Genomic DNA, 25,435 nt, shown 5'->3' with positions numbered 1-25,435 from the left:
AGACAGTGAATACTGGTTCCAAAGCACTGAGCCCTGATAGTTAAAGCAATGCTTAGATGTGCTTCTGTTATACTATGTTTGGTATATGGTGCAAATAATGAAGATGATAATTAACGTTAGTATCATGAGGCCATCTAGAGTAACTGATGTGAGGAAAAAATACTATTTCCATCACTGGGGGAAATAAAAGCTAAAACCAGGAAAGTGTTATATTTCTTATGCCTGCTGTGGAAGGGGAACTCAACTAAGGCTATAGTCAGGATCATAACACCCAACTGTTATTAACTCTTAATTTCCCCCAAATGGTTCTATATGCAATAAGTGCAGTTAAAGCTCCATTGAAAATAAAATGCACAGGTCAGTAAGCATCAACATGTAGTACTCTTAATACGCTGTTGAATTTCAGCTCTCAACATCTCATGGATAGCAGACAGAAGGCAAAGATAGGAAATTTCTTCAGTGTATACAATAGAGGAGTCCGAGTTCCCAGAACCACCTCATAGCTGCACTGTTGGCTCACTTCAATCAAGTCAGTGGCTGACTCAGGATATGGTTCATAAAGCTTTACTAAAAATGTATGTGAACAAGGCACCAGGGCCAGATGGAATACTCCCCTGGGTTCTAAGAGAGTTTAGTTTGTTTTAGACTGGCCTCTATTTCTGATTTCTCAGACTCACTTTTATCTGGTATGCTACCTATGGATTGGATGAAAGCAGATGTAATTTCTATATTTAGAAAGGGATTACAATCTCAGCCTGGCAATTATAGACCAGTAAGTTTGACATCCGTGTTGTTAAGGGATCACATTACATTTTTGTCCTAGTGAATGGCATTGCAAGCAGCAATCAGCATGGCTTTATGAAGGATAGGTCATGTCAAACAAATTTGCTTTTTATTATGAGGTAAGTATGACACTGGACAGCAGGGAAGCAGTAGATGTGATCTATTTGAATTTTGACAAAGTTTTTTGATACAGTGCCCATTAAAAGACTGCTTTATAAACCAAGGTCTGTTATGCTGAATTAAGTTGTTTGCACATGGATAGGAAACTGGCTATAGGATCAGGTACAGAGGGTGGATGTTAATTCTCTACTTGGAGTAAGGGTCTTAGTGGGGTCCCTCGGTGCTCTGTATTGGGTGCACTTTTATTAAACTTGTTTAGTAATGACTTAGGGGAGGGTATTGTAAGTAATATATCAGTGTTTACAGATAACACAAAACTATCCAGCCCAATTAATTCCATCCAGGATGCGGCATCCTTGCAACAGGATCTTAACAAACTGTCAATCTAGCGGCATGTGGCAGATGAGATTCAATGTTAATAAATGTAAGGTACATGGGATGTAAAAAATATGCAGCCACTTAATGAGGCTGCACTAGGCAAATCCATAATGGAAAAGGACCTTGGGGTCCTTGTAAATAATAAACCTGACTGTAGCAGCTTCAAGGGCAAGCGAGGTCTGTATTAAAAGAGGCATAGATTTGCAGGAGGAGGGGGGTTATTCTTCCACTGTAAAAAAGCTCTGGTAAGGACCATCTAGAATATGCCGTACAGTTTTGGTCTCCAGTGCTCAAACAAGACATTATTGAATTAGAGAGGGTCCAGGAAAGGGCAACTAAGCTGGTAAAGGTATGGAAAACTATGTATAAATATATAAGGGGATCATACAATAACCTCTCTAATGCTTTATTTATTAGTAGGTCTTTCCAGCTGACAAGAGAATACCCATTCCACTTAGAAGAAAGGAGGCACTGGCAATTCAGAAGGGTTTTTTTTTTGTTTTTTTTTACAGTGAGAGCTGTAAAGATGTGGAATTCTCTCCCTGAATCAGTGGTACAGGCTGATACATTAGATAGCTTTAAGAAGGGATTGGATGGCTTTTAAGCAAGTGAGGGAATACAGGGTTATGGAAGATAGCTCATAGTACAAGTTGATCCAGGGACTCGTCCGATTTCCCCCCCTGAGGCAAATTGCAGAGGCTTCAAGTTGGATTTTTTGCCTTCCTCTGGACCAGCTAGCAGTTAGACAGGTCCTGGGGCAGTCTTATTAAGGATCAAGTTGTGTTTCCCACACAATTTGAGTTTTTGAGGTTATTTCTGGCCAAAAATCTATTTTTTGGTTAAAAAAACCCTTTAATTTTTCGAGTTTTTTCATAAAGATTTATTATACCCCGACCCTGGAAATAGCTCTGAAAGTACACCATCTAAAACCTATTGAGGTCATGCAGGAGTCAATGGCAGAGGTCCCTTGAACCATTTGATGATGTTAATAGCCTTCATGATGTTTTTTTCGGAGAGATTTGCCCGAAAACTCAATCAATTTGAGTGTTTTCACCAAAAACTCGATTAATTCGAATCAAGATTTTTCCACTCAAGTTTTTTCTTAAATAAGAATCCATTTGAGTTGTGAGTTCATTCGAGGTATAAAAACCTCTAAAATTTGACCTTTGAATAACCCCCTAAATATACTGTAGGTTGAACTTGAGGGAAGTGTGTCTTTTTTCAACCTAACTTACTATGTGATCTTAGTTGTGGTTTAATAAAATTCTAACTGCTCAGATCATGCAAATAATTTTCAAATGACTTGTTTTTCTGTAATTTGACTATATGAAATTCAGACACATAAAACAATGTTATTCATTCTTCTTTTCCACACAGTAAGTCTATATATGTGAGCAATTTTGTTTCTTACAAAGGTGTTCCATCTTTAACCGATGTTCCTCCCATTCACCTGACCCTTAATAATCCAGACAGCCAGGAATTTCTTGTAGGCGGTGTCCATCTCGATGGCAATAGAGTATAAATGATTTATTAAAGGAATTCTGGCACAGGAAAACATGTTTTTTCAAAATGCTTCAGTTAATAGTGTTTTCTGCACTGAAATCGGTTTTTCAAAAGAGCGGACAATTTTTTTATATATTTAATTTTGAAATATTGAAAAAATAGACATGTTAGTTTCACAGGAGCCACCGGTCATGTGACTTGTGCTCTGATAAACTTCAGTCACTCTTTACTGCTGTACTGCAGGTTGGAGTGATGTCACCCCTCCCTTAATCCCTAGCAGCCCTTCAGCAGAACATTGGGAATGTAACTAGATGACAGCTCCCTGACACAAGCTAAGAGCTCCTTGGTAAATATAAGAACAGCACTCAATAGTAAAAATCAAAGTCCCCCTGCGACTCCTTCAGTTACACTAAGTAGGAGAAATGATAGCTTATCTGAAAGCACTTCCATCATGAAGTGTTGGCTCTTTCTGAAATCACAGGATCAGGCAAAATATTACAACTAAAAAAAATACGCTTTTTGGTTTAGTAATAACATTTTATATGGTAGAGTGAATTAGTTGCAGTGTAAACAGTGTAATTTAGAAAAAAAAAAACGACACCATAAAAATCATGACAGAATCCCTTTTTTGATTCCATCTTAACTCTCATGCATTAACGTGCACTCAAAATTATTGGCTCAGACCCCTTTGCATCATTGTATGGGACTCTGGCCTGTATAGGTAATATTGTAATCTGAGCAACAGCATTTTATGGCAACAGCCTTTCTCTCCTTGGCACTTAGCATTCAGTACTAAAACAGTGCAGCGGTTTCATGTAGACAAATACACGCGACAGCAAACTCGGCTTTGCTTTGCATCTGTTAACACAGAAGTGTAAATTCAATTGCCTACATTCCATCTGTTGAGGTGGGAAGTTCATGGACAAATACTGTAACTACTAATACTTTAATTGAAGCGGATGACATTTTCTTGTTTTTCAGTTTAATCAAATCATACAAGAATGGCCCATCAATTTGGAATGACCTTTCTGGGGTGCCTATTACTGAGCTTTGTCAAAAGAAGCTTTAGACTATCCCTGCTGCTTGTATTGCAGGCTATAATAAAATGGAAAAAGAACTGTGGTAGAAAGGGACATCAGTGCAACTGCAGCACCCCAAACGTCTGGTTCAATCAACAGCAATACTAAAATGCAGTATATACTGAATCCATTAACTTAGATGTGCTTCTCCCAACATTCTCAGCAAGTGTAACATGCCAGTTCATCAAGTAATCAACACAGCCTGTTATGTAAAAATATTCTCAAGGGCAGGCTTTCTGTTTTCTCTTCGCTTTCCTTTACAGCACACACACACTATGTTAGATTGTCTGCTATCTGTGAGAAAATGTTTTGCATTAAACATAGGGTAATTCTGTCGAATGGATAAAGCTGCCATTTGCTAATATTGCAGTAGTTTGTGCTGTTTGGAGAACAGCTTAGGAAAACTGTGAAACTTTTTTTAACCACATTTAAGGAAAGCCAGAGTTTGATTTTTTTTATATAAAATGCTCTTTTATTGACTCACTTTATAATTACTCCTGTCTTCGCTTTGCCCAAACATGCTTCCTTTCCAGTTAGCTCCTGTAGGTACATATATTATTCATTTACAAACAGACTATCTTTTTTTATACTGTATCAGATCACCTTATTGGCATTTTCATCCTTTTGTCTGCCTTAGCTCGCTCCCTTTTCTGCTAACTGGGATCCCATACTAGGGTGGGTGTATGAGTCATCCACAAACTGACAGAAACCAATTTATCACCCACTGACCTCCTTGTATTTACCTTCTATAATCACCAGCTTCCTCTCAAAGAAGGCAGAGCAGGGGATCTAATAGAGAAATGTTATATTACAGACATTTACAGAGGTTGCGGCAGCTGGAAATATTGCAAAGCTGGCATGATAAACACTGTGTAATTAAAAACAAGCCTCAAAGATATTTGTGTTGCTTTACCTATAAAAAAATGCATTTGCCCAAGAAGCAATGGATATGTTTATGAAGAATAGAGAGGACTACAATGTGTTGCTGAGTCCATTGTTTAATCTTTGCACTGCATCATTCTTTCACTGACCAGTTTTTGGCCACAACAGTATAAATCACCTGATGGACCATTCACATAAATGGCCTTTATATGCCTATGGCTTAGGAAATAACCCATAATCTTTTGTCATGCTCTTTTATTGCCATCAGTGCATAATTAGTTCAATCTGCGTCCATTGATAAAATGTATTTATGCCAATACCATCTCCGTTTGACCTTGGAGAAGCCCCATTATCTCTGCTTTGAGTTTACAGACATTTATTTCAACACTGGCTGTAATCTCAGGGCAGTCACTCAATGAGCCTCTGTTCCATTGGTACAGATCTGCATTCATTGCCAGGGTTACATAGAAATTAAATATAACTAAATTGCATTGGGAGTACTGTGGTCCCTTCTTGTGATATCGTATGCCCATACACACAAAATCTCTGCATATTCATAATCACACACTAGAGCTTGTGTCCACACCAGACACACAATGTGTATTTATTCAAAACATGAACACACACCGATCACTGCAGAGCCTTATATTTTCTTGTGCTTTTTAAGTTGTTTTTTTTTTTTTTTTGCAGTTAGTACATTTTAGAAAGATTTATTGATCTCCATTTATCCCTTTGTTCCAGATAACTGTGCCCCTGCAAATGACTCTGGTGGTCATAATAAGGCTTCTGAGGAAACTGTATGGGCTACGCCAAAATCATTTACAGTAGGGAAAAAAATAGTCAGGGAATCTGATGTTCAAAATGTTGAGTAATTCATAAAAGTGCAAATGATGCACTTTTCAAGAAATTATTGAGCTGTCAGTGTACTTTCAGTTTGCATTGTACAGATACATAAGCGTATAGAATTGTTGGCTCCTTGATAAGTTCAAATATTTCATCTTGATTTCTTATAACCATTTATATTAATGGTTTCCAGTTCACAGCTTAACCCACCAAGATACTTCTTAAGGTGTTAATATGGCTTAAACTGTGACATCTGATATGAGTGTATTATACACGTGATAATTGCACTCTTGGTTTACCTGCATACATTGCATTCTGGTATTCATCATTCTTATAGATCTTCTCATATTTGATAAAATCTTGGAAATATTCATTATAATGAATTGTTGCCTTTTGTCTTGGTTGTGTTTGTTTTACTGGCTTAACAACATTAGTGCGGCAGGATTTTGCAAACTGAAGTAAAAAAGATTTCAGATCTTTGGGCACTAAAGTGATTATAATGGTATAAACGCCACTGGGTAAATAATCAAAAACAGAAATAACTCCCTGGTCTGATTCTCTTATTCAGATCTAAAAGGAGTTTCAGGAAACCATGATATTATAAGTTGGGATATCTAGCTGCAGAGTTTGGTTGTCTCGTAGGTGGATATATTCGGGGGCTGAGTACTAAATGAATTCAGCTGTCCCTGTATTCTTGCTACCTCATTGCTGCTCATCTTCAGTCGGTGCCTTAGCAGGCAGGTAAAGAGGTCTAGTTTGCGAATACCTGGAGGGGACAAAAAATTCACCCGCTTTCTCAGCTCCTGCATTTCCGGGACAGCACTTTCTCGAGATCCAGGCTGCTCTAACTGATGAGCCAAGCCCCTGATAGCTTCGGGGTCAAAAGGCACACTATAACCAAATGCCTGAAGACCATCAATGCGAACATACTCAGGATCTTCTGATTTGTCATCCAGAGTCTGCTTCTTAGTCCATTCTGAAGAATCCTCTTCTTCTTCTTCATCCTCAAGTGGACTGCTTCTTAAATAAAAATGGACAGTCTCAAAAAATGACCTCCAACGATGTCCTAGTATCAATGTCCAATTCTGACATCTGTCTCCCCCGTCAGTGTCCCAAGTTTTTTCCCAGCTTGGATAGCCTGGCTCCCCAGCTGGCAAGAGCCAGCTTTCCGAGTGACTACCCCCAAAGGGATTGACATAAATTGTCACTTGAGGATCTCGTGTTCCATTACCTGCTAGACAGAGCCGAAGTGAAAGGCCCAGTAGCATATGTAACTGCCGCGGCCAATGTTTGTTACTTTTGCAAGTCAGTAGCATGCGCTTCCTTCCTCCCATCTGAAACCACACTCCTAATCGTAAATCTCCAGATATAAAGAAGGCTGGGGCCCTTAGACGCCCATCTCGTTTTAAAAGCAAGTACTTTATTTCAAGGTCCTGCAAAGTGCCTTCTGTGCCTAGATAAGGTTCTGAAGATTCAGGCACTGATGGCGTACATAAGCCTTGTGCTGTCAAAATGTATCCTGTGTTGCAGCTGGCACACTGAGAATGGTGTACTGATGAGCAAAGTGAACACAAAGGTCCAGGACCCTGAATGCAGGGAATAGGTCCCTGGCACGTAGAATGCTGCACTGTGCATGTACAACTGTGAGAAGCCTCCAGGAATGTGCCTGGGATGAGGGTTGCACTACAGTAGAGAAAAGACTGGGTTCGATGCAGCCAGTAGTCTACAGATCTGCAGGAAACAGAAATAATAATACAATTATAAAAACAGAAGAATTAATTAATTAATAAAAAAAAATATATTTAATCAAATATGCAATGCTAACATGCATTCTTAAATGTGCTAGGCAAAATAAATGGCTGATATAATCTTTCTTAAAGTGAAAATTATTATTACAGGTATGAGATCAGTTATCCAAAAACCCATTATCCAGAAAGCTCAGAATTACGGCTGTCTCCCATAGACTCCATTTTATTAAAACAAGCGACATTTTTAAAAAAACGATTTCCTTTTTCTCTGTAATTATAAAACAGTACCTTGTACCTGATCCCAACTAAGATATAATTAATCCTTATTGGAAGCAAAACCAGCTAATTGGGTTTATTTAATGTTTACAGGTGAGGTTTATATTATCCCTGGACTAAGACAAATGAATAGAAACTGGATTTAAAAAAAAAACAAAAAACTGTGGAGCTTTACTGCAGGCGTTGTTAAATTAAATAATATATAACATTTCTGATAGAAACCCTGAAAGCTGAAAATTATCATTCGAGTCAGACTAAATAAAACGCCATTTGGAGAATATCTGCTTTAACACTTTTTTTAATATTTAACATGGGAAAAGCATGGCAGCTTATAAAAACTTTATAAAGATACATTTTATATTTTTTTGACAATCCTTTATGAAATAAAATAACTGGGATGTGAATTTTTAAATGTACTTGCACTCTTGTACAATATAAGACAGATTGGCATATGCATTACTTAATTCCGCAGGTTCTATCTGCAGAGAAAGAATAGTCTATTTAGGATTTAACTTCATGACCTGATCAAATACTATTCTGTTGTTTTTATCTTGCGCTGATTGGCTCATAGTCATCCTTGAATGTGAAGTTACAATTTACGCATTAGCTTCCAGAAGAACCCATTATCATCAGGAAATGTCAGTGGCATTAAAACATTAAACTGATTTAAGGACAGCAAAACTAGGAAACTATAATTTTGCATGAAATGGAATAGAATAGTGTTTTAGTAAACCTTATGAACCTTTTTTTCACATGATTTAGATCATATATTTTGTTTGCTAATGATATAACTCTTGTAATTCATCTTGTAGCTAAAGTAATGCTTTAGTATGAAAATTCATGCTTTACTATGAAAATTCATGCAAAATCAGTATTAATGCACTAGTCAATAAAACCCTCGCTCCCGGGGAAAAATCCAATATATTTGGCTCCATGGTTTGTACATAGGAACAGCAAGTGGGCACAAGCCATCCTTCCCCACCTGTTCACCAAACTTCAGAGTTAGCAACTGCACACACATCGAAACTTCCACTGCTCTGATCACCAATAAGTGAAACCCAGGACAGTGCATGCTGGCAAATGGTGCATGACAGGGGCGGGACAAAGCTGCCTGGCAGGGGATTAGCAATGGGATTAGTGACGTAGTTGGAGTTGTAAAGGGATGTGTAGCACTAACTGCTAAGGAGGGCATCCATTTTGGAAGAAGAAAAGGAGTCCCTCCCTCCCTTGTATTACCCTTTGTGCTAGTTGTCACAATTGTGGCCTGGGTAGTGGGGCACAGGATAAGTTGATGTGGAATGGTGAGTATTGGGCTGACTAACCAAGAGGTGATGAGAGGGAATAGCCCGTAGTCACAGCCGGGCGGCGGGTCCCTGGCAATGGGGAGAGTTAATTAAGTGGAGTTTTTACCAAGTACCAAGTTGGTTAATGGACAGAGCCGGATTTACATAGCGGGCGCCCCTAGGCCCCCTGGCGTTCGTCGCCCCTGTCCCATTCCCTTTATTCGTGCAAATCTTCATGGAGATTGTATCTCCTGTGCATCCCCAGTGTTTTTGAACCAATGTGGGTGTGGTTGAGCAGCATGCCGCCCCCCTAAAATCCTGCCGCCCTAGGCCCGGGCCTAGGTGGCCTTTCCACAAATCCGGGCCTGTTAATGGAACTTGGTTGGTGGTGTTCCTCTCTAAGAGCGGTGGTCTCTGGGAGGGTATGTTGTATTGGGGGTAGCATGCAGTCCTGCGTACCCATCATGCTAGAAGGCACAAGCGGCTGGTGGCTTAACGATTGCATGCACCTAATTGGGTCCATTGCCAGGGGCCTTGCAGAGGATTAAAAAGTTAATGGTATATCACTGTTCATATTTGTATGTTTATAATGTTGTTAATATAATTGTTATTGATATATGTGTTATCTATTGTTAAATAATCTGTTATGCAATAAAGCTGTGGACAAAAGACTCCAACAAATAAAATGTATGGTGAGCGAGTTGGTTATTCCTAGGCCAGTTTGGGGGAAAAAGGCAGGTATTTGTCCCTGCCCATGTCATGGAGGTTGCATAGTAAAAGCCAACCAGCCCTGGCCTTTAGGCCACACTCTCTACTCAAAGCAATAGAAGCTCTGTTAAACAGAGGTGGAGTTAACCCACCACTTAGTACAGCTGGATATATATTGATTTTGGCTAACTAAATCAAAATACATCTGTCTCTGATCACTACACTACAGTGATACAAATCAATTGTTTAATTCCAGTACAAGGGGGAAAAAAAAAATTTTGTGTGTAAAAAAGCATTAAAGGGATCCAGTCATGAATTGTATGGTGTAGTTTCTAACTTAGGCTGTTTACACTGCATATAAATATTTTTTGAGCTGTAATATTGGTAATTTTTGCTTTCAGAAAGAGCCCGCACTTCAGGTGGATCTACTTTCAGATAAGCTATTGTTTCTCCAACTCAGTATAACTGAAGGAGTCACAGTGGAACTTGGATTTTTCCTACTGAGTGCTATTATCCTATGTACCAGGAAGCATTTTCATTGTTCTGCTTATGGGCTGCTGGGGAAAAGGGAGGAGGGTGAAATCTTGCAGCGCAGCTGTAAAGAGTGCCTGAAACTTATCAGAGCACAAGTCACTTGACTGAGGGCACCTGGGAAAATCAACAACATGTCTAGTCCCATGTCATACTGCAAAATTAAATTTAAAAAATCGGTTTGCAGATTTCAGTGTAGAATTCTGCTGGAGCAGCACTATTAACTGATGCCTTTTGAAAAAAACATGTTTTCCCATCACAGAATCCCAGTAATCCAGTAATGTTGCTACTGAAATTACTTCATAATTTTATAACGGGAACAGTGATATACTAATATCAACGTCTGTGAATATAACAATATTTATAATATCTGTGTGTTTACAGTATATATATATATATATATATATATATATATATATATATATATATATATATATATATATATATATATATTGTGACCTGTTATCAATTAAGCAAACGTAGCCCTCTTAGGCTGGTCAAGGATTGATAAAATGTCATCATCATTGTCTAAGATCATATCAGCTAATACATGGTGAACTGACAATGAGGAGCCACTTCCTGCTGGGGAACAATAAAAGGTGGACATACTTAATACGTAATTTATAAAGTTTGTGCAGCACAATTGGTTATAGCACGAATGGTTGTATTGCCCATGCTTTTTTTCTCTTATTCAACTTTATAAATGTAACCATGCGCAGGGCAAATATATTCATTGTGTGAACCAATCTGCCCTGCTTAAAGTTCATAAATGACCCCACAGTGTATAACCCCACAGTGTATAACCTATTGTACATCGTCCATCTTTGACCAGTGAGCCGTTCCATCAAATAATGTGGGTGATCAGCCTGCACAGGCCACTTTTAGGGCTAGGGTACATACAGAGATCTTGGGTGTTTTCTCCTGCTGAGTATTTAAGTAGTCCAAACACATGGGCCCAAAATCACCCTTCATTAGCACTTTGCCTGAAAGTGCTATCAACAGCACTTTCAGGTGGTTCTCATGCAGGAGCTTTCACGTAATAATCAGTGAAGAGCAATTTTTGCCTATTATATTTAGATTACTGAAAATACAGCAGAAGAGATAACTGAAATTTCCTCATGTGCCATTGCCCTTACAGGACACTGTATTGCAGTCTATACTGCATATATGAATACCTACAAAAGTAGGGAATCAACACATTACATTCAAATGTCTAATTTTTGTGCTTCTGACCCATTAACTATTCTGTTTATCCTATTATGCCAAGAGGTACATGATTAAGCAGTGCCTAAAAATGCATTCGACTGTGCTTTGCTGACCAGGCAATTACATTTAATATGGATCAACAGACATTGGTATTTTGTTCAGTATTGAAGTTCAGATTTCTGCTCGTTTTATGAGTTGGAATGTTTCAAACACAAACAATAAATATATACAAATGCAAGGTAAGCTAGTGCTATTAGGCTTTCTACGCAGATACTGCACTTTCTTCTGCTGCATAATGCAACTCCTTAATGAGGTGTTATTTTCTTTTAGGAATAACACGGCCATGCTGTATTTAAAGCAGATTTTTAGATAAGGTATTCCTTTTAAGGACTATAAAAATAAACTATATATTGAGAAAAGGCCTAAACACAGAAGTTGCTTCCTTGAAGCCCTAATCCCCAGGATGTGTCAGCACCTTTGACACAAATTGCATACAATCACACAGTAACAAACAAGCTCTGTTGCTCACTTGCTTAAAAAAAACTTGGATTCTGCCAGAGACAAATAATGAAAAGAAATAAAGTCAGCAGCGGAGACATGCACGCAGGGTGCCGCATAATCCTTCTGTTTGACTGACTGCTCTTGCAGGTACCAAGAGGAAATGTTCCCAGTAATTATGCACTCAAAATGAACAAGAGGACTCCACAGGGGAACAAGTGGTTAAGTAGTATGTAGCCATTTCTGGATAACCGGAGATATTGAAGGATATGACACAACTACACTACTAGTTTCATGCAGAATCAGAATTGCGTTTTAGGAAGACGCTTACTGACCTCAAACCTGTGACTCTTTTAGTAAGGAGCCTACTAAGAGTTGACCTCTACATTTAAAATGGGGGTGGGCAGTGTCAGAAAGGAAGATATATATTCGCAAGCATTGGAGGTACAAACTTTTTAACTAACATTAGGGGGCAGATTTATCAAGGGTCGAATTAAAAAATTTGAAGTAAAACAATTAGAATTTCAACCTTTTTTAGTGTACTATCGAATAGGCCAAAGTTCGATTTGAATTTGAAAAAGATTTGACTATTCGATTATTGAATGTACTGTTTCTTTAAAACTTTGACTTCAACCATTCACCTCTTAAAACCAGTCGAATTGCTGTTTTAGCCTATGGGGGACCTCCTAGAACCTAGTTCGATCAAATGCGGTAAAACTTTTATTCGAACGATTCAAATACAGCCTATTCACGCACAGAAAAAAAGGAGCACCAGTGAGAGCGAAACTTTTAAAAGCTGAAATAAACAATAACAATTTAATTCAGGCTGGTCACCAATGTAAATGAATTGTGCTTGTACCTTGTTACATCGGAGTGTTTTCTGTAATGACTTTATTTTCTCAAAATTGTGTGGTACAGGTATAGGATCAGTTATCCAGAAAGCTGTTATCCAGAAAGCTCCACTTTACGGGAAGGCAATCCAATGTCCATTATAATCAAATGTATTTCCCTTTACTCTGTAATAATAAAACAGTACCTTGTACTTGATTCCAACTACAATTCATCCTTATTGGAAACAAAACAACCCTATTAGGTTTATTTAATATTTAAATTATTTTCAAGTAGACTTAAGGTATGGAGATCAAAATTTGGAAATATACCTTATCTGGACAAGTCCATGTCCCGAGCATTCTTAATAACAGGTCCCATACCTGTATAGGAAATGGCTTTTGTGAGCTGACCAACATCAGTTTTATTAAATTTAGAATGTAAAGTCCTTTTAAAAAGGACATTTTACCTGTTAATAAACTATACAGGTATAAGATACGTTATCTGGAAACCTGTTATTCAGAAACCTCTGAATTACAGAAAGGCCGTCTCCCATAGACTCCATTTTATGGAAATAATCCAGACTAAGATATAATTAATCCTTACTGAAAGCAAAACCAGCCTATTGGGTTTATTTAATGTTTACATGATTTTCTAGTAGACTTAAGGTATGAAGATCCAAATTCCAGAAAGATGCATTATCTGGAAAACCCCAAGTCCCAAGCATTCTGGATAACAGGTCCCATACCTGTAGTAGATTCATATGTAGATTAATATGTACACAGAACAGTTTTGTCTCTGTCTCTCTTTTAATTCTGTATTACTTGCCAATTGTTTCAGATTTTCTGTATAAATCTAAAGATACTTGGAAACATTTTTCTGTACACACAATAATCCATAACCCTTTTATTAAGGGAAAAAAAAGGATACAGTCTCAGTAAAGCTATGTTATGTCTATTACTGTGGTCCCTGTGATTATGATATTGGTATTGGTTTATGTACACGCTGGATGTTGGGAGGCAGTTGGTATATGTTGTAGTTGTATTAAAAAAACTGGTTCTGTTTCTATGGGGTTAAAGATTATAGCTGAATACAGAAAAGATTGGGCAAATTATTCTTCCTTCCTGGAGGTTATGTCTAGTAATGATTTCCTTAACGTTTTTCATTCTAAGGTTTAGAATCCACTGACGTTCCAATGTGGAGCTCCAGCACTTCCGACGCCTGTTTGTACAAAGCAGAATAATCAAAAGTGAAAAAGTCAATGATTAATTACCTGATTTTTTTCTAAAGATATAAACCTCACGAAGGAAGATACAAAAAATGTAATCTTTGATTATACAACTCTTTTGCAGGTAATTATATCATATAAGAGGCAAAAAAGTGATTTATAGCTCTGGTAAGCAGAAGTGACCTAGTTTATATGCAGCTATATGAATAGCTGAGGGAAACGAAATAATGTAGAAACGGCTCCAATAATGTGTAATAGTGGGGATATTTTAATAAGGAATCAATGTGATTATGTTGTATTTTGTAAGACATTTTGCTGTTGAAGTATATTACGCTTGAGAGGCCCTCTTAGGTTATCACAGAAATGACAGGGCTAAATACAGAATCCCCTAATTCGTCAGAATTTATAGTGGTTTCACGGCATACAATGACTCACTATTAGCCAGTGGCTTGCCTTTGCACATACTCACAAAACACTAATGTACAGTACATGGACATTATCAGAAACCATGGAGACAACTTAGGTATGTCTTCAGTACATGCCATATTGATGAACTACTTTAAAAATGATTTAATCATCTAATCTCTGTTCTATTACTCCAGCTCATCTCCAGCCACAGTCAATTTTATGTACCTTCTCCCCTCTAGGCATTGGAGATTGTGCTGGATACCAATTTTGCTGCCTTGCTAAGTGAATGTGGCTGGCGGCAAAAATGTGCTGTAATGAAAAATGATGTTTACCACTTCAAACTTTCTCCGTAATAAAAATGGGGTGCTATGAAGGTGTAACCTGATCATTTTTATTTGTATAATGTCCTACAGCATAACCTAGAGCAACCGTCACTCCACTGATTTTATCCCTTTTTTTTAAAGGGAAACTAACAGTTTATGTTTGTTTCTAAGCCTGTATTACAGTAGATACACATGGTGGCTGTCAGATATTCCCAGCTCTATGGTGCACTTCCTTATGCCCATGGCTCATTAATTTTAACTTAATTTTTAACTTTGTAATGCTGACATACAGTATATTAAGAAAATGCACGTCAGAAAGAGATTCCTGACAGCCTACCAGTTAACGCTGCTTTAAGGCATTATGCCATTGTTTTACCTTGTGTGTGTCTCTCACTAATGCTTTTCAGGGACAATCAGCAATCAATTTTGGATCAGAGTGGCTTCCTCTCTAAAGCTGTAGATGATGCTGCTGACCATATTAGAAGAGTGGGTCCCATTTTTTTTTCTTTTTTTACACAAAGCACAGTATCAAAGCAAGTCTGTTTTGCTGATTTTGTTTGCTGATCTGATAGAGATGATGTTGTATGGAGATTTGGATGTTTGCTTGTGTCTGAAGCACATAAATGAAGCCACATTCTTTTGCAAAAAGAAAATATAACTTAGGGCCCATATAGGGGCCATATAGGTGTTTCGTCCTGAGTTATCCTGAGTTATCCTGTGGTCACTGCATTTTCGCCGCAGGAGGAAATGCAAACTGTTCTTACTGATAGTGCTGTATTGACAGCTGAATCCAATCATCCACCATGTTGCGTTCCACCTGCATTCAGCTTTTAGATGTGCCTGTGTTAGTACAGCATTATAAGGCTGCTCTTCACTCTGCACTCCCCTGTGATGGAACGCAGAAGAGAATTCAAGGTGCAACGCCCATCTGTATAAGAGCTGTACTACCCAATAACTTCACCCAAAATGGAAGATTTATAAGGATATACTAGAAGAACTCATCATTTACCTTCTCCCTTCCACATCACCTTGTATGATTTCAAAATCTGGTTAAAGGGGTTGTTCACCTTTGAGTTAACTTTTAGTATGTAGAGAGAGACAATTTGCAATTGGTTTTTATTTTTTATTATTTGTGATTATTGAGTTATTAAGCTTTTTATTCAGCAGCCCTCCAGTTTGTAGTTCTAGCAATTGGGTGGCTAAGGTTCAAATTGTCCTAGCAACAATGCATTTATTTAAATAAGAGAAGGAAATATGAATGAGAGGCCTGAATCAGTGGCGTAAATAAAGTGCAGTCTGATCCCCATCCTCCCGCCCACTTTCTGTCCCACTTCCACCACACCCACTCCCCACCTGACTCTGCCCACGCCTGACCCTGACCCGCCCACTCCTGCCTGACTTGCGCCTAAGGTAAGAGAGAGAGGAGGTGTTTTTTATTGGCTATAGAGGGAACAGACACCACTGCGACTGTGGGGTCCACCTCCTCTATAGTTAAGCCACTGGCCTGAATAGATAAGTAATGAAAAGTAGCACTAACAAAAAATTTATAGTTTTACAGATCATTTGTTTTTAGATGGGGACAGTGACCCCCATTTGAAAGCTGAAACGATTCAGAAGAAGAAGTCAAATAATTAAAAAACTATTTAAAAAAAAATAATAAAGACCAATGAAACAGTTGCTTAGAATTGGTTATTCTATAATATTCTAAAAGTTAACGTAAAGATGAACCACCCATTTAACTAAAAGTTAATGGAGATGCCTAATAAAACGCAATACAGTAGCAGATGTGTTTCATGGTTGAATGACAACATAAAAAATAAAAGATGCCTAAGGAAGTCAAGGATAGCAGTGGAACCAGTGTTTTTAGTTTTTCAGCATGAAGCACATAAATAAGCACAGATCTATCAGGCTTGGAGCCTGTGGTACAGGCAGACTTCCCATTGAGTATACTATCTCCATATAAAACTAAGCCAGGGTTGCTGGAACCATGAACCAAATCAGCTCTTTGAAGAAGCACAGCTTAACAAATAGTCTAGACAGGTCACTATACAGTCCTTTTATATGGAATGTAGGACAGAGCCTATGAGGAAATGAGACAATATACTAAGAAATGCATAGAATAAAATAGATGATATTGTAGAGAAAAGAAAATGGATAAAAGTGGGATACATGTACAGTCTCCCCTAAAACAAACATACAGTTAAATACAGTTCCGTTAGCTTAGGCCTATAATGTGGAGTAATAGTATGAAAAGCAATGAAATGAAATTCCAAGGCGCAATTGCATTACCTGATCTAGCAACATTACATCATTGCCGTGAAGCTAGTAAAGCAGTTACCACCGTGCATGTCAATGAGTCTTAATTAAATAAATATGGGGCTTTCCATAAAACAGCTTCAAAGGGACGAGCTCTGGCAACTAAACTGTGTTATTTTGTATCTTGACTATATCATGCAGGTTACTGTATAGTATAATACTTCAAAGTCTGCAGCATCAGCATTTCTTCGTAGTGATCAGCATTTCTAATATCCACAACCCACTCCTTGTCAGATTCCATCTCTCTCACTCTGCTCCCCACTCTTCATTCTTCTTTCAAAAAGCAACTTGTCTCACTCCAGTACTAGTGAGCTGCCTGTAAGGACACGCAAGGTTCTCAGCCCACTGAACAGTGTCGGCTTTAATTACGGAGCCTAAATATCCAGAAATCCAGCATGTCTGTCTGCAAAATGGTAATCAGATGCTAAATTGCAACTGCCTATTCATTTATTTTATCAGCTCTTAAAGAGGTAGTACACCTTAAAATCAACCCATCGTAGCCTGCAGAGATGAAAATAAGGCAAATCTACTTTGAATCTAGAGTCTGTTTTTTTTTTATCCTTTATGGTTTTTAATTAATATGCCTTTGTGGAATTTAAAATTCTATCTAAACCTGGTCAGTGTGACTACAGCCAGTCACACAACCTTTTAATTTTTTTTTTAAATTAAAAACATAAAAAGTGAACTGGTGTATCAATTTTTAATGACCATAATCTTGTAGACCATGTTTCCACTATTGTTTGCTCTGTAGGAATTCCTAGGCTCTTAACATGGGGGGGAGGGGGGAGTGGGACAAGGGAATTTAATTGAATTATGCTACAGTATAATTGCTTGTTAAATCAAACCTTCTGGAAACCAGCAAGGTGCAGGGGTTAAAGTAAAATAGGGAAATAGATCTTTAAATTCAGCAATTAAAACAAAAGAAAAAAATCCCCACTATTTCTTTTTATTCCAATTTGGCCTCTTTAATCAAATGAAAAGAACACAACCTGCTTTCCAAATTCCAAGGGAAGGGTGTGAGGAGAGAACAGCAAGAACTAAGGGGGAAGAGAACAAAGGGGATTTATGTAGGAATGGGTTAAACTGTCAAGTGTCCAGATAATGGAGAGCCATAATAAATTAATTAATGGGAACTTAATGAACACTTCTGCAAATTTACATTCATCTTCTATTTTTAGAAGTTGCTAGATATTAGGAAGTGCATAGACAGAGACTCAGACACGGCATTCAAAGAGAGATGTTCAGTTGATAGCAATTTAGACAGTTTTATATTGCTAGATAGGCTAATATCTTACTACCCTGATTAAATTTACATCAACTAATTCTGCTTACCTTTCTCAATGCTTACATACTCGAGTCTACATTTTAACCCTCATAGGATTCCCCCTTAACAAGCTGAGTAATATCGCCACTGAAAACTGTATGTCGATTTTGACATTTGGGAAACAAAGTTCTCTTCTTACATTTTTCAATGTTTCCACTACAATTCCAATCCATATTCTAATCAGACTGTCCAATTTATGATCATACTTTTTATAAAGTTCCATAGGTAGTCCATTCAAACCAAACATTTTTCCTATAGGGGTAGAATTGTATTGGTTTGATGGCTCCTTGGGTAGTGATAAGTACATAATCAGCTCTTTAGGGGGCTCAGGCTAGCTTGTTCTTTGTCAATAAAATATTTGTAACAGTTAACTTTAACATTTGCATCTGGATACATATAAATAAATATAATACTAGAGAAAGGTCTTACTATACTGGAGATTTACAGTCCTTTTTGCCATTTTCAAGAATGTTTGATCTGTGATAAAACATATTTTACCTGTTTATTTTGAGCTATGTGGAGCAAATACTAATCGAATAGACACACACACACATATATATATATATATATATATATATATATATATATATATATATATATATATATATATATATATATATATATATATATATATATATATATTGGATCCTCCTCTGCCATGGGCCGAGCCAACAAGTACATTTGAAATGCATTTTGTTTACCAATAGTAGTAATATAGGTAATATATTTTCCTTATATAAAGTTTTAAAAGCATCCCACTCTATTAGAGAGTTGAAGGAATGGAATTAGATTTCTAGATCTCCATGGGAGACTCAATAATGGCTCTGACGCCAACACTTATCTATAGGGAGGGTATCTACAGTAAAGCCTTTGGCATTTTAATGTATTTTCTCTATATTTTCAATAATAAATGAGTATTATATTATTTCACAGCTTTATTAGACATACCACTGGCATGGACCAGAGATAAAGTATATTAATTAATTGGTGAGTTAAGACATAGCAGGAAGCTGTATATTATTTGTCCTCATGCAGCAGAATGCCAGGGTTGAAGAAGAATTTCGTCAGTTGTTATCAAACTGCGACTTCAGTGATATGGTAGCCCTGCTCAACAGCACTGTGTTCAGTATTTTATTCTCAGGCTCAGTCACTGACCTTTATATATCTCTTAAAATTCTTGGTTTAAAACTTGGAGCATTTTAAGCCATGCTTCATACCCAGCCATGCTCCGTTAAGCCGTAAAACCTACCCACTTTTTAGATAAGCCATACCCATTTTGGGGTCAATTAACCAAGAATGCCCTGGCTAAACAGCAGCAACTAGAAGGCAGAAGGATTACAGTGTAAAATACACTAAATGAGTCCCATTATAAAGGGTAGGATATTTCCATACAGAGTATCCACTATAATCTAAAGCACTAATGTGCAAGCTGGTGTTTTAGTAATTATAGAAAATAAATGTTTCTTCTAATTTAGACCCACCATTAAAATGCAACATAGAGTGATGTTAAAATGTACTATTGTATATAACTCCAGAAGAACCGCTGTATTCTGTGTCAATAATGACCATAAATCTATCCATAATACCAGTTTGCAAAAATCATTCTTTTTGAATGCAACACATTTTGTAAGTAAATTCATAGTTTTGAATCCTCTGTAGCACTCCATGCCATCTCAGAGGATACGGAGAACTATTGTATTATTATAGCTACCCTAGTTTTTGTAGCTCCGCTAAACAATCAGAACTTCACATGATCTCGATTCTAAGAAGCGCTAAATTGAGATGTGGGTGTTATTTTCTTATATTTATTCTATCTATTGTTTGGCTTCCCGGGGGTTAAATAACTACCTCCTACTTATCCTTGTTTTGTTATACATAGTTGTGTTCGAACATTGACTATGTGTTTTGTAAAAATGCCTAGTGTTACATTTTATGACCCCATTCAAGCATTATGGCTCTAAGCTTAGCTTTAAACAGGTTGATGTGGTGTGCATAGCTAATTCAGGGGACAGTACTATATAATTAGTGCAAGTATGAAGTTTGCATTTGTGCAAGTAACCTAACATGGTCAAGTGTTGGATTTGCAGGGAACGTCTGGCATTTTGACTGCCATTTATTATTGTCAAGAATTTCTGCTAAGGACACATTGGCACATCTCTAAACCAGGGCTCCTCAGTCCTCGTCTTCTATTACGTACAAGTTACCCAGTAGTAGGTAAGTGGGCAGGTTTCCTTTCACAGCAGGATTCTTTTTCTTTAATCACTTTTTTATGAAGCGTCAGATTGCGAGGCTTGTGGGCAAATGTCCTATTTGCTATGACAACAGGTCTCTCTGCAGAAGCTCTCATCATCAGAACTATTTATGATAATATACATTTTTGTGATTTTCAACCTTTTTCAAAAACCAATATGTTTTCATGCGTTTGAAGACCTTATAACAATCAATGCATACTTATGTAGACAAGTGTACAGCCTCTTCTTTTAACACCAACTTATTATTATTGCCTACATTGCTTTGTAGTTAGCTACATTTATGTTTTTGCACATCAGTTTCCTCTGAACCTTATTGACAAATTAATGCCTTTTTGCTCGGTCTCAAAAAATGACAGTGTAAGTTTTAGGCAAGATGTAATGCTGGATATACGCCACCCTGGAGCCTACTAGTTAAAGACTAAATACAGAAGATATCTCTAATAACACTGTGAGGATTTGTCATTTCCAGATGGCCAGTAATAAAATGTCATTAACCATTGTTGGATATATAATGTTGTGCTACAGTTGGGTCATTCATTAAACATTTTATGCACTGATTTCTATCCCTTTGTATGCTTATAGAGTTTGGTTTAATGCTGCCTACTAGGTGATGTGGTTATTTGTACTGATAGCATGTAGTCCAAGATGTAAACTGGCCATGACTATGGGGCCCATTTACTTAGCTCGAGTGAAGGAATAGAATAAAAAAAACTTTGAATTTCAAATGTTTTTTTTTTGCTGCTTCGACCATTGAATTGGCTACTTCGACCTTCAACTACAACTCAAACGATTCGAACTAAAAATCGTTAGACTATTCGACCATTCGATAGTCAAAGTACTGTCTCTTTAAAAAAACTTCGACCCCCTACTTCGCCATCTACTGAAGTGCAATGTTAGCCTATGGGGAAGGTCCCCATAGGCTTTCTAATGTTTTTCAGGTCGATGAAGAATCTTTCGATCGATGGATTAAAATCCTTTTTTCCCGATTTTTCGTTCGATCGAACTATTTGCGGTAAATCCTTCGACTTCGATATTCGAAGTCAAAGGATTTACATTCGGCAGTTGAATATCGAGGGTTAATTAACCCTCGATATTCGACCCTATGTAAATCTGCCCCTAAGTGTCAATAATCAAAAATAAATACAGTTGAGCCTGTCACATTCAAGTATCTTGGATGAGTCTAATCACATGTTCAACTATTGACCAAGTAGAAAATGTTGCAACCTAACGACATGTGCACATGAATGAATAAATGAGTGATTGACTCACCTAAACCTAAAATAAAATGTTACCATGCATGTGGCTCTAGAAAGCTATCAGTACTTTAGCAAGTCACATCCATTTTCTGACTCATTGAATAGACAGACTTGTGGGAATCTTTATTCTAAAGAATACAGTGGAAGTGTGAAAGTCATTTATGGCTTAATATCTGACTTCTAGCACCATACTTGATGCGCAGACCCTGTAGGGAAACACATATGTTCAAAGGCATGTCTATAACATTCATGTTTGTACCTCTCTCTGAGAAGGGTGTACTGAGGCTGGCGCTGGCAATACTTGCTGAGGTTAATCAGACGCCGCATTTGCCGCTCAGATCTAGTCACAAGTTGTTTGAAGCTGGTTCGTAGCTGCTCATAACGCCGAATAAGAGCAGGATCAGCATTCCAGAGCTTAGACACAGCAGAGCTATTAAGGAAGCGGTCTGTAGGTAAATTCTTCAGAAAGGAGCGGAATTCCACTGAAAGAATAAATGAAAAAATTGGGTTAATCTTATGCCTTTTATAATTCAGAGATCTAATTACACTAGAATAAGATACTAGCCCATCAAGTTCAACTTTGTACTCATGTAAATCCTACCTAGCTCAAAAATATACATTATGAACTGGCTCAAACCACTACCAAATGTTTAAGAAAGTCACTTGTCCTGTTTATATTTCGGTATATTCAGCACTGGCCAGTGCTAACAGGTTGTCAGAGTGTTTTATCATCTAAATGGAAGTCTTATAGCAGCATCTTATATCAACTTCAGTCTATAAGATGATGCAATAAAACTTCACTTTTGAAGATGAAATGCTGCTCTGGCCTATTTGTACCATGCTCAACACATTTTTTTTTTTAATGCTTTAATTCATTTATATGTATGTGTGTATAACTATTTATAACTGTTGCTCGGTGTGTTAAACAGTGTTTGAAAGTTTGCACAATTGAGAAAGTCTTAGCACAAGGTCATTGTTTGCTCAGCACAAACCTACCCTTATAAAAAGGGACGAAAGCAGGAAACTATTTGCTGTTGAAAAGACATAACTGTATATCACAAAATATACACCTGTGCTCAACATGAGCAAAATAAATAGGATTTGCAAATGTATTTTGCCTGTATTTTGGGATACTGTATATCACTGATGTCTTAGCTCTTCTATTTTATACACTTCATAAATTATTCCCTGCAGTAAAATAAGCTTCATACAGAAGCCACATAGAAGGTGCATGCATTTGCTTCTCCCCTTCAAAATACAGATATAAATATACAAATAGTGAGGCAGGTTGGTGATATTTGTCTCTTGTTGTGCGGTTCCAAGACATGTGGACTCAAACAAACCTGCAGGCACAATGATTTAGTTTAGTGTACATTCATTTCATAGGTTTGTAGATCTTTAATCTAAAAGAAATCCTTGTCCTATCCCCTAAACCCACACCTGGACATTAACGCCTTAGTGCAGTAGACGATCAGTAAACAATACTTGCTGATTGGTTGCTATGGGATATTAGACCTGTAGCAACATTAACACCATTTATTACATTACCCCCATGGTACATTAGTGTTCATATTTAGTCATGCTCCAAAAGTATAATACTCTGTTACTCTACTCAGTGCAGCATTTTAGAAAATAAAGAATGCATGGTTATACCTAGGATAACCACATTTTGGGGATGCCATATTATATTGTCCTTTACGTGGGATCCTTTATCCAGAAACCTTTAATCCAGAAAGCTCCAATTTACTGGGAGACCATCTTCCATAGACTCCATGTTAATAATTAAAATTTTTAAAAATGATTTTCTTTTTTTCTATACTAATAAAACCATATTTTGTGTCTACCTACTAAGATATAATGTATGCTTATTGGAAGCAAATCAATCCTATTGAATTTAATATTTACATGATTTTCTAGCAAACTTAAAAGTATGTTGATCCAAATTCTGCCCCGGGAATCCCCCAGGTCTACAGCATTCTGGGTAACAGGTCCCATTGCTAGATAAGCACATATTACCATGGTCCCAGGCAGTATTTGAAGACAGACAGGGAATATAGCAAGAGGTTGTTTAAACCATTTATACCAGTTTATTCAGAACTTTCCTAACAGAATCTACAGCCTATTAGTATGAGGTCTTTCTCAAACTGTAGCTGTCAAATATCTCCTCTGCATCCATACAATTTAAGTCACATCAGCATGCTACTGTTTCCATGGCAGCAACATCTCGATTATTAATGGGACAGATGCTATATGCAGAACCTGTCAGATGCTTTGGGCCCTTTAGTGAGTGACAAGGAACACTGTATGAGTTAGGTTATCCCTAGCGAGTTGAAAATATGTAATGAACAGGAAAACCTTTTTAAGAAAAGAAATGATTCGGAAAATACACATGGAAACTGAATGTATCACTGAAATTTGCTGAGTTTCCTGAACACATTCTGACTTCCCTTTGAGCAATAACAAGGATAAATGAAGCGCCCTTCATGTTCAGGAGTATTTTTGCCTTCACTTGATTCAGTTAAAGCCGCAACATATTCGAATGCAATATTATGGTATATACAATATATTAAGGGGCACATTTACTATTGGTCGAATATCGAGGGTTAATTAATCCTCGCTATTCGACCGTCGAAGTAAAATCCTTCCACTTCGAATCTCGAGGTCGAAGGATTTACCGCATTTCCTTTGATCGAACGATCGAAGGAAAAATCGTTCGATCGAACGATTAAATCCTTCGAATCGAAAATCAAAAAAAGCTAGGAAAGCCTATGGGGACCTTCCCCATAGGCTAACATTAGTGCTCGGTAGGTTTTAGGTGGCGAAGTAGGTGGTCGAATTTTTTTTTAAAGAGACAGTACTTCGAATGGTCGAATAGTCGAATGATTTTTATTTCGAATTGTTCGATTCGAAGTTGAAGTTGTAGTCGAAGGTCTAAGTTGCCAATTCGATGGGTATATATATAAATAAATAAATAGGTAATGCCTTGAGGAACATACAGCTAATAAAGGTAAGGGACCTGTTATCCTATTTTTCCATAATTAAGTCTACTAAAACAACATTTAAAAACGAAATAGACCCAATAGGGTTGTTTTGCTTCAAATAAGGATTGAGTATATCTTAGTTGGGAGTATTATTATTACTGAGAAAAGGGAAATCAATTTTACAGATTTGAATTATTTAATTATAATGGAGTCTATGGGAGATGGCCTTACTGTAATTCGGAGCTTTATGGATAACGGGTATTCAATGAATGGATCCCATACCTGTAATATATTGCTTGGCTTGACAGAAATGTAAATACATTTGAAGACAGTGAAGAAAACAAGGTTGGATATAAAGCAATTTTAACATTAAACAAAGGTACTACTGCCCACGGATCATGTCTAGCCTATAATAAATTGGAAGCTCCCACTATAAAGTGAAGACATGCCCTAGGGTTACGTTCCCCACAGCTTTTACTGGGCGATTAGGGGTAATATATATATGATTTCTCCTTTGTTTTTTTGTGGACCAGAGTGTTTGGATGGCTATGCAATGAATCCTAAAAAGTAGGACAAACATCCCTTTCGTTTAGCACCAGTGTCTCCTAATTAGAAAGTATAAGGACCTCTCTGTTTGCTGCTGTTTGTTTTCTTTTTCTCTTCTATAAATTTGGCAGGTTC

The 25,435-nt window shown here is 37.3% G+C and overlaps 1 protein-coding gene across 1 annotated transcript in view; it reads right to left on the bottom strand.

The window, feature by feature from the left end:
- Positions 1-4,843: 4,843 nt before the first annotated feature.
- brinp2.L (BMP/retinoic acid inducible neural specific 2 L homeolog) overlaps positions 4,844-25,435 on the bottom strand; it is a 106,408-nt gene continuing 85,816 nt past the window's right edge. Inside the window, exons 7-8 of the mRNA XM_018258481.2 lie at positions 22,033-22,255; positions 4,844-7,319 (exon numbers count right to left, since the gene is read on the bottom strand). Coding sequence (XP_018113970.1) covers positions 6,203-7,319; positions 22,033-22,255 — 1,340 coding nt within the window. The 3' untranslated portion in view covers positions 4,844-6,202. The remainder of the gene's footprint in view (positions 7,320-22,032; positions 22,256-25,435) is intronic.

Source organism: Xenopus laevis, chromosome 4L (assembly GCF_017654675.1).
Source record: "Xenopus laevis strain J_2021 chromosome 4L, Xenopus_laevis_v10.1, whole genome shotgun sequence".
NCBI lineage: Eukaryota > Metazoa > Chordata > Amphibia > Anura > Pipidae > Xenopus > Xenopus laevis.
The sequence above is the reverse complement of the archived record's forward strand: the minus strand, read 5'-3'. Positions and strand labels throughout refer to the sequence as shown.